Source organism: Populus trichocarpa, chromosome 13, assembly GCF_000002775.5.
Source record: "Populus trichocarpa isolate Nisqually-1 chromosome 13, P.trichocarpa_v4.1, whole genome shotgun sequence".
Classification (NCBI taxonomy): domain Eukaryota; kingdom Viridiplantae; phylum Streptophyta; class Magnoliopsida; order Malpighiales; family Salicaceae; genus Populus; species Populus trichocarpa.
The window spans coordinates 10997741-11007296 of NC_037297.2; the positions used below are offsets into that span (position 1 = coordinate 10997741).

The 9556-nt window shown below is 34.5% G+C and overlaps 2 protein-coding genes across 3 annotated transcripts; one reads left to right on the forward strand and one right to left on the reverse strand.

Annotated features, from left to right (window-relative positions):
- The first annotated feature begins 1276 nt into the window (after positions 1 to 1276).
- Positions 1277 to 3206, forward strand: LOC112323893 (cytochrome c). The gene is made up of 3 exons (XM_024583906.2): positions 1277 to 1545; positions 2199 to 2332; positions 2872 to 3206. Exons 1-3 carry the CDS (start codon positions 1434 to 1436, stop codon positions 2965 to 2967), a joined length of 342 nt encoding a protein of 113 aa, XP_024439674.1. The 5' UTR covers positions 1277 to 1433; the 3' UTR covers positions 2968 to 3206.
- Positions 3207 to 4265: 1059 nt separating this feature from the next.
- On the reverse strand, positions 4266 to 8365 carry LOC18104330 (putative methyltransferase At1g22800, mitochondrial). 2 transcript variants are annotated; one of them, XM_006376091.3, is made up of 11 exons: positions 8126 to 8365; positions 7909 to 7989; positions 7628 to 7706; positions 7085 to 7232; positions 6921 to 6990; positions 6328 to 6392; positions 6151 to 6229; positions 5542 to 5629; positions 5274 to 5338; positions 5085 to 5174; positions 4266 to 4656 (listed from the first exon to the last, which is right to left on the reverse strand). In XM_006376091.3, exons 1-11 carry the CDS (start codon positions 8312 to 8314, stop codon positions 4543 to 4545), a joined length of 1068 nt encoding a protein of 355 aa, XP_006376153.2. In that variant the 5' UTR covers positions 8315 to 8365; the 3' UTR covers positions 4266 to 4542. The 2 variants fall into 2 exon arrangements, with proteins under 2 accessions (XP_006376153.2, XP_024439671.1); XM_024583903.2 differs by lacking the exon at positions 7909 to 7989.
- Positions 8366 to 9556: the final 1191 nt, after the last annotated feature.

Below are 9556 nucleotides of genomic sequence, written 5' to 3' on the forward strand. Positions count from 1 at the left end.
TACCTCAACTTATAAGAACAACTGCCTCCTTTCATAGATGAAATATATGTATCAGTCTCTACGGCTGTAACAAATGTTCAGTATTTAAGAGAGTATCGACTAGTAACATTTTAGAAACAATGCTTTGATGCAATAAGAATCTTATAATTATAACAATTTTATAATTTTCTTTGTAAAATATTTTTGTCCCATGAATTTTATCTTTACTCTATATTCATAAATCAAACATTAGATTCATTAATCTAATATTATATAATATTAAGGATAAATTAAACATTTATTAATAATAAATATGTATTTACATGAAGAAACTTATTAGTCAAATAAATGTGGTTGTCGCCCCTTGGAATCTTAAACAAACAAAAAAATTAATTCTTCCTTAACCTTTCATGTTTCCACACATAATAAAGAATCCTCTCATTACTTGAAATCCATAAAACACATAAAATCAAATAAGATTTGTACATGTCAGAACTAGGTATCCTATAAAGTAAATGAATCATATCCTTTTTGCACATAGATTGGATTGACTAAGATCTTATCATTACCTGTTAAAAATATAGTTTTCTTGAAATTTATATTGGCTCAAATGCTCTGAATAAACTCATTAAATGTAACTTTAATGGACCCATTAGAAATTTCTAATGATTTATTTGATGTAGTTTGAATAGGGTCAACTACTCTGCTTTAGAAACCATCATTAACCAGATTGTCCGAGGAATCATTAGTACTTGAAAAAATAGAACTCTTCCTTTAAGCATATGAATATAAATTTAGACTATTTTAAAAAAATCAAAACGGCGTCATTTTAGTAAAAAAAAAAATAAAAGTCAACGGGTTGCAATCGATTTTTGATCGGGTTTTGCCGGGTCAACCGGGTCAACTTGCTGGGTCATCCGAGTCACACCGAGTCATGACTTTTCTTATTTTTTTTTCAACCCGGCCCGGTTCCAGCTCCTGATCAATCGGGTCCCGGATTGACTCGTCAGGCCGGACCGGGTTTCAAAACTATAGCTTTCACTGCTAGCAAGAGACTCATTTCAATTAAAATGTTGATTTTGTAGTGCAAAATGAAGTGTTTGATTAAATAACGTGAAAAACTTTATTTCTTTTTTAGTTTTTGGTAAAATTATAATATTAGTTTAATGAAAAGTGTAATTAAAAAACAAAAAAGACACCACCTAGTAACCCTTAAAAAGCCACCACGTGACAACTAGTGCATGCACTTTTTTCCTTGATTTCAAGCGGTGCGTGGCTGTCACACAACCTTTTCCTCGTTTGCTCTCGAATATTCTTTTTTCTTTTCTATTTTTCCTTTAGAGGAATAGTTCGCAAAGCAAAAACCCTAAGAACTCTCTCCCTGCTTTCTATAAATCAGACCCAACAAACTCCCCCCCCTCCCTCGTCCTCTTCTACTAGCAGAACCAGAAGAAATGGCGTCGTTCGCAGAAGCACCACCTGGCGATTCTAAAGCCGGAGAGAAGATCTTTAGGACTAAGTGTGCTCAGTGTCATACCGTCGACAAAGGTGCCGGTCACAAGCAAGGTAATTTTATCACCCCCTTATCCCTCTCTCCTTCTCTTTCTTTTTATTACAGTTAATCTAGTTGTGTATTGTTTAGAAGATCTGATCTTTTTGAGGTTGAGTTTGCTTTGATTCTCTGTTGTTGTTGTTATGTTTTTAGGTCGAATCATTTATAGATCTAATCTATTTAGGTGGTCGATTCTTGTAAGACTTCTTTTTTTTGTCGTTTGATTTTTTTCTTGTATTTCTTCTGGAGTTCTTTGGACAGAACTGTGGAGTTTTTTCTCCATTCTTGATGGGTTTAAGGTTTTTGCAAGAAAATTTGTGATTTTCTTTTAGAACTGGAAGCTGGGTTTGGAAATGGATTTCATTAGGCAAATAGAAATTTATTATGGGTTTAAGGTTTTGGTAAGAAAACTGTGATTTTTGCGAGAGGTGGAAGCTGGGTTCAGTAAGCAAAGAGAGAATATTTATGGGTTTAATCTGTTTTCTTAATCGAGTGGTCTGGATAGAATTTACATTTTAGATTAGGATGATTAGTGGGATTTGGGATCTGGTATTTTATTGAGTGAACATATTAGATAATTAATTGCTTCTCAGATTGTGTAAAAAAAATTTCTGATTTATTATTGTGTTCAATGTTTTAATTTGCTTTGGTTTTTGGAATTTTTCAGGACCCAATCTGAATGGCCTCTTTGGAAGGCAGTCAGGAACAACTACTGGGTACTCATACTCTGCTGCTAACAAGAACATGGCTGTTATGTGGGAGGAGAAGACTTTGTATGATTACTTGCTCAACCCCAAGAAGGTACTAATCAACTGTAGAGCATATGACTTGATATTTCTGTTGCATTTGCAGTGCATCTTGTACTGGTTAAGTATGTACCGTTTATATATTGATGTTTGTGATATTTCCATCATGATAGTTGAGCTTAGTCACTTTCTATTAAGTTTCTGGCAACTTCAGGTCCCCAAAGAGTAACATACAGGACATTATGTGAAGTCTAGTAATTAGGAAGGACATGCAATACATGGAGCAAGTAGAAAATAATGTTCAGGCTTTACTGTGAAAGTGAGGTCTGACAATCAAGGAAAGCAACTCCATCATCGATGATATTAATTCTAACAAGGTTCAAAATTTAAATGTTTGGTGTGAAACGAATTTTCACATTTCATTTCAATGTGATAAGATAGCCTTTTTGGTATGAATCATCTCACTTTCTGAGATACTCTGGAAGAACTCATGTATATACACCTGCATGTGTGCATAGACACCTGCATGTGTGTCTGTTATACTTGTTTTTTTTTAATCTTCACTGCTGACCCAAATGACATTTGTTTATGCAGTACATCCCTGGAACAAAGATGGTTTTCCCTGGATTGAAGAAGCCACAGGAGCGCGCTGATCTCATTGCATACTTGAAGCAGTCCACTGCGTCTTAATCATTTCACACTTTTGGCCTCCTCATTTTCCAGTTATTGGAGATTGCTTCTCACAGAGCAGATGATATTTTTTACCAATAAAGCAGACTATCATATACAATGAACATTGCTAGTCATTGCTTTTCAGAAAGTTGCCATAATTGGCAAGCTTAACATTCAATTCATTTAGCTTATCTATTTTGCAAATGTTTGGTGGATTACCAATAAACAGTTTGCTAATGATAATTTTTGGTTTGATACTTTGTGATATCAAAATTTGCATGAACAGTTCCATAGTTGATATTGCTTGTCTTGAGCCTACCCCGATGCATAGCAGGTTCATGGTAACTTTCATTTTAATAAAATGCAAAATGATGGTGTATTGGCACCTGTAGCAGGCAAATGAGCATTTCAATCTTTGAGTTGGATAAAAGCATCTGAAAGAATAATGGCCGCTTCCACCTTCCCTTTTGAATTGGCCCTGTCCTGATTAATTTGGCTTGTGGTGTGAGTTCCTCAGTGATTGATATCGCTATCTAATACTGTAGTGTGCTTTGAGCAAATACAGCTCTGCTATTATGCTTGATATTGTCATTGACAATTGGGATGCAAAATGTGATCAAGTGGGCTCGTATTAGCGACTTTTTCCAGGAAATGCTAGTTGTCATTGGACCAAGTAAACTGGAATTGATCTCTGCTTCATCCGTGATGGCAAGGAGTAATCTGAGGAAGTTATCCTCTCGTATGCGTCAAATCCATTGGCCTGTTTTTTGAACTTCAGAGGATGGAAATGAGGGTAACAGTGGGCAATTATCAAGTTACATGAAAAATTGGCAAGTTTTTCATGGTGTACAAGTAAAACTACAATCATAAGACGATTCCGAAAAATGCATCTAAATGATGGTTTCTCATCCCTTTTGTCAAGCAATGGAGTGTCCTTCTGGTTAAAAAACGACCAAGAATGGATTGGGAATTGAGCTATGATTTCTTCGTCTGCTAGCATTAGCCAGTTGCTCTTCCTCTCATGGTGGCCTCTACGGCAATTATGGCTGGTATATTGGCAGTGGTTCTTTGTTGGCATACAGGCAATAGCTAATAGTTTTGGGCAAATCGAGAATGATTACACAGAAGTTCCCTTTTTTTTTTTTTCTGGGTTTACTTATACAGGCCAAAATAAACAAGGTTGGCCTTGACTTTGGGGAGAATCTTGGTGCCAAAGCTTCAATTCCATCAATCAAGTATGGTCAACAACTCAACTTGCAGTAACAGGAAGCAGGCAAATTTGAGCACTCTACAAATGGGCTTACCTTGTAGCACACTGAAAAAGGAACATGTAACTTTATTCCAGATTATGAGAACGTTATGAGATGGTCAACAAAATGAAAAGGTGATTATTCAGATGATTGACATAAAACTGCAGGTTATGGAAAGACGTGTGCAACGATTTCAGTTTATCCCTCAAGGGCACCAGCCTCGCTCATTGCTGATCTTAAGTCATTATGCTATATATATATATGAATCAGAACAAGGTGCTGAGGGAAGGAAAGCGTCTCACTTCCAATTTGCTACCGGTTGGTCTTGAGGAATGTGATGGTATCAATTATCACTGCTAAATTGCTTTTGGATGTCATCGAATGATATGGTAGCAGACCCCCTCCTTTTGGCCTTCTGCTGAGATGGGTGCTCCCTCCACCCCGTCATGAATATAACCTACAAGTCCAAAAGCAGTGACCAAATAATTATGAAAAACATCATACCTCAATCAATTGGGAACAAGGCTCTGGGTTTAAATGAGTAAAAAAGGAGATCCCTCTCAAATATCAGCAAAAAGCTCGAAAGTTTACATGGAGATTTTCTTTTTGAGGGATAGGAGGCAGTGAGCCTATGATTTTATGCAATTCTTTCTCCGAGCATACAGGTTCACAGAAAAGACTGTTGTTTATTTGAATATCTTGCTAATATATTATAGAAAAAGAATTTGAACTCTGGTCTGAACTAATTAGCATTGCATGAAGCATTTTTCATTGTAGTTTTCTTAGCAGCGTAAGATAGCAGAAACAAGGCTTATTGTTTCTTAGCAACATGGATATATTCTTTCTCCAATCACATAAACATTCTCAGGTGTTCCACAATCTCACCTGGAATGTTGCGGGAATGGTGCCATCTTCTGCAGCAAACATTGAATCATAAATTGCTGCAGTAGCAAGGGCTGTTTCTCTCTTTAGAACCTGGTTTCATTCACAAACAAAAATAATTTCCAATTAGATTTGATGATTGAATCCAATTTTACCACACACAAGGAAAACTTCAATTGTTACAGGTCTTACATTGTTCCTTTGCAGAAGAGCATTAGTTTCGCCCATTGCGCGCAAATGCTCTATCAGCTCCAGAGCTATACCACAGTTAACAAGAATGAATAAGCCCTTTATAACAATGACTAGAGGTGGAGAATTTATTCAAATGAAAAACCATTGTGTTAAAACTAAAATTAATATTCCATGCAGTTAAACAAGAGACATGTTAGTTCTACATAAATCATCAAGCATGCTTGACTAGTAAAAAACTACAAGCTAATATGTTGAGAGATTTTCTCACCATTGCTATACCTAACCACGTATTCATCAACATCAACTCCAGGAAGGGTGAAGCCTGCCCTAGTCAAAAGATTCCCTGCATCACGGACCTGAATGGTAAAAAAAAATAAGTTGGCTCAGTGATACCATTTAGGGTAGATGTTTCCCTCTCAAGTACTCCTTATAAGTACATCAGAGCCATATATTTCAAATCAGGTTGAATGCCAATATAGGTATGCAATACAACCATGGGTTTACTTCAAGTTTTTTATGGATATATGTGTCAAAGAACTAATTCAACCTAAAAGTTTAAATTGTTAGATGAGGTTCCAAGATATGATTTATATTATTCTCTAACACACCTTCTCAAGTGAAAACTCTTTGGACTTGAAACTTGCACAAACTTATATTAACTTGTGCTTAATTTTTTTCAAATAAATAAGGATAGTGAGATTCGAACCCATGATCGCTTAGTCATCAAGGCTCTATACTATGTCAAAGAACCAATTCAACCTAAAAGCTTAAATTGTTAGGTGAGATCCCAGGATATAATTTATATTATTCTCTAATAATATGTACCCTTATCTCAAAAAGTTCACGAATGGTAATTACCAAGTGGCGACATACATACTTGTGCCAGAGGTGATATGCGAGGACTAATGCCTCCTTCACGCTCCATTTGAGCCACAGTGCATGCTATTCTCAGCTCCCTACACATATGTCAGCAAGCAGAAAAATCAGTAAGCAAACTTATGGGTTAACATACTGTTTACTTTAAATCAAAATATAAAAAAGAAGAAGAGACAACTTCAAGGTTTCTCCACCCAAAATTGCTGCTAAAAATAGGCCATCCGGCTTCAATGCTAGTTTACACTGTCATGAAAACCAATGAAATGGACAAGTGTCATAGACATGACCACATCAGGATTTCAAACAAAATGATTAGAGAGATTTCATGACGATAACAACCAAAAACAACTATAAAGAGAAGAGCAATAAGGTTTACATGTCTACTGCTCCGTGTGTGGTTGTTGTAGACATCCATTGTACTTTCATTAACAGTGTCAAATTATTTGCTGATGAAGTACAGCTTTGGTCTCATTTTACAGTCTTATATCTTGATTTATCAAAAGATTATTCTCTTATGCTTCAGAATAAATAAATAAAAAAGTTTTTGGAGTTATAATTAAATTGAAGATAACTTTCAGAATAACGCATAGAAAGCACTTCTATATCTTGCTATCTGCATGGCAAACATGTATGCTTCATTTTTTTCTCCTTGGGTTAATAATTCTAATGGTTTCCATCCCCTAATGTCGCATGCATTTACAAATTCTGGAGGATATCATGTGTGACAAAGATGCTAACGCTAAAAGAAAATCATAATAAAGAAGTGCATACCTGTATCATGGCTCCTGGAAGATCATTTGTCCAATGGAGTCCCAAGCAACTGATAACCAAATCTACCGAACTTCATAGTCAAATACAAAACATAACATTTAAAACCAGTTCTTCCTGATGACTAGTTTTCACAAGAACCAAATAGATGAAATCCACTTACAGACCTTTCTTTTATAGGTAGAAACTCCTCATCTCCCACCACAAAGGATGTTTCGATATTCTGATTTGAATCTTGTTGAGCAGCTTCAGCATCCTTACATAATTGAACCATGTCATTTGAAGTGTCCATCATGACAAGCTTTTCAATGGAGCCTGGCATTTAAAGTGGCTACAAGATTAAAGTTTAATATTTATGATATAATTTACAAGATCATGCCTACTGAAGGAAAATGACTAGAGAAAGATAACAGCTTTTCCTATGTGTATGCTCATTTTCAAATACCACTTTGTGGTATCAAAAACGTGTTTCAAGTATTGTCTTATCAACTGCCAAAATCTCTGATAAATAATGTCACATGATTAGACTTCCATTCAACCGAATTCCTCCCTCTTTTGAACCTCTTAATTCATGATCACTCAACCTTACAGTTAGTGCTGAACACCCATGTCTCAAAAATTTTGAAATACAACCTTAAAATTTTTCAAATTATCTTCTATAGTTATTGAAACACATAAATAGCAGGAAAAGTCTTAAAATCGATTCTCACCACGACCATGTAGCAAACGTCTGACAGCTTCCGAAGAACCTCCTAAACACAGCGCGGTAGGAAATGTTTTCTTGCAATCCTGCAAAACACAAACACACAACAAACGGAATCAAGAATCTGGAACTAAGCAAAACTCATCAAACTTCAAAATTTAAACTTCTCAAACTCACCACGACTAGAAAATGGAACTTCACAAAAATTAAAACCTCTCATTTCTTAATACTATAGCATTCTAAACATACTTAAAAACAACAGTAGACAAGAAGGTAACTAGTTACTACCTCCAAGCGATCCAACAAATTGTCAGCAACAGCATCCACAAAAGGATCACTTGGCCTCATCAACCACGCAGCTCGGTCACGCTGCAGCCACCCCACAATTGGACCAATACCCAGAGGCAGATATACAATATCGAATTTGAAAACAAGCAAAAAACACAAAAAAAAAGATACCAAAATGTTCAAATCATAAATTTACAGAGAAAGACTGGATTTTTACCTGTTTTCGTTTGAGTTCCCGATCGAAAATCTTGACCCTTGGACTTTGTGGCCCATCGATGGTGTTATTGTCAATGTTTGTGCAATAAGAAACTGAGGGGATGAGAGTGTAGGTCTCTTTCGTTGCTCTTCTTCTTCCTCTAAGTAGCAATTGTGAACTCCTCTGACACAGAGACAGGGTGCCTCTCATTTTCTTTAAAGTTTCAGAAGCTAATGTGTTTGGACTCTAAAGCTTTAAAAACCTCAATAAAAATCTGATTATATATATATATATATATATATATATATATATATATATATATATATATCATTTTGATATATTTATAATCTATTTTTATAATAAAAAAATATTTTAAAAAATAATCTTGATTATTATCCTCAACTTCCCAATAAAATTTAGTTGTAAATGATCTCGGTTAAATCTATTGAGTGTTCATTTTATATTTTAAAAAAATGTTTTTTTAAAATTAATTTTTTTAGTATTTTTTAATTGTTTTTATATATTAATGTCAAAATTATTTTTTAAAAAAAATATTTAAATATAATTTTAATATAAAAATTAGTTTGAAAAACATTGTTACCATGACATCACATAATTTAACGTGGTCTGTTTTACTAGCTATCAACAATGTATAAAACGAGCATTTAAATGAATTTGCCAAATTTCAAAGGTTTCATTTGAATTCTCAAACTCTTAATATATTGGTGTTGCCACGAGAGTATGCATAAGTTTTTGATCCACTGAACCAACAAATGGACTAAATTAAAGGTAAAAAGAATAAAAAATAAGTGTGAATATTTCCAAAAAACTTAGGAAACATATTAAAAACCAGTGCGCATGACATATACTGGATGATCCAAGCTCATTAAACGCTCATTGGTCGAAACTAATATGAGCTCATTGTGTAAAATAATTTTTATAAAATTTAAAATAGAAAGAATAAAGACTAACAAAGAAAGTAGGGTGAATGTTTCCATAAAAATCACTAAACAATAAACATTAAAGGAGGCCTTGTCATGAAATAACATCGGTTACAACTTGTGTGAAATAACAATCCCCCTATGTTTGATTTTTTTTTTAAATCCTAATTTTCATAGAATTAAAGATAAAAAGAATAAAAATAAGAGTGAACATTTCTAAGGAACTCAAGGAACATATTCAAGACCAGTGCACACTATATCTGCTGGATGATCCAGGCTCATGAAATGCCCGCGTAAGCTCATTGTGTAAAATAATTTTTCTAACATTGAGGATAGAAAAGAATGAAAACTAAGAGAAAGTAGGTTGTATGTTTGCAAAAAAAAAAAAAAATTCACAAAACAATAAACACAAAAGTAGACTACCATGAACTAATTGTGTAGATGCACTAAACACATTAACATCGGCTACGACTTGCATGTAATAGAAATCCCCTTGTGTTCGAGTTTTTTT

Excerpts from the sequence above, each read along its gene's own strand:
- LOC112323893 (XM_024583906.2), top strand. The coding sequence starts at position 1,434 with ATGGCGTCGTTCGCAGAAGCACCACCTGGCGATTCTAAAGCCGGAGAG. Across the intron at positions 1,546-2,198 it reads AGGTGCCGGTCACAAGCAAG|GACCCAATCTGAATGGCCTC; the intron begins GTAATTTTATCA and ends GGAATTTTTCAG. Across the intron at positions 2,333-2,871 it reads ACTTGCTCAACCCCAAGAAG|TACATCCCTGGAACAAAGAT; the intron begins GTACTAATCAAC and ends TTGTTTATGCAG.
- LOC18104330 (XM_006376091.3), bottom strand. The coding sequence starts at position 8,314 with ATGAGAGGCACCCTGTCTCTGTGTCAGAGGAGTTCACAATTGCTACTT. Across the intron at positions 6,230-6,327 it reads TTGGGTGGAGAAACCTTGAA|GGAGCTGAGAATAGCATGCA; the intron begins GTTGTCTCTTCT and ends ACATATGTGTAG. Across the intron at positions 4,657-5,084 it reads CCATTCCCGCAACATTCCAG|GTTATATTCATGACGGGGTG; the intron begins GTGAGATTGTGG and ends TTGGACTTGTAG.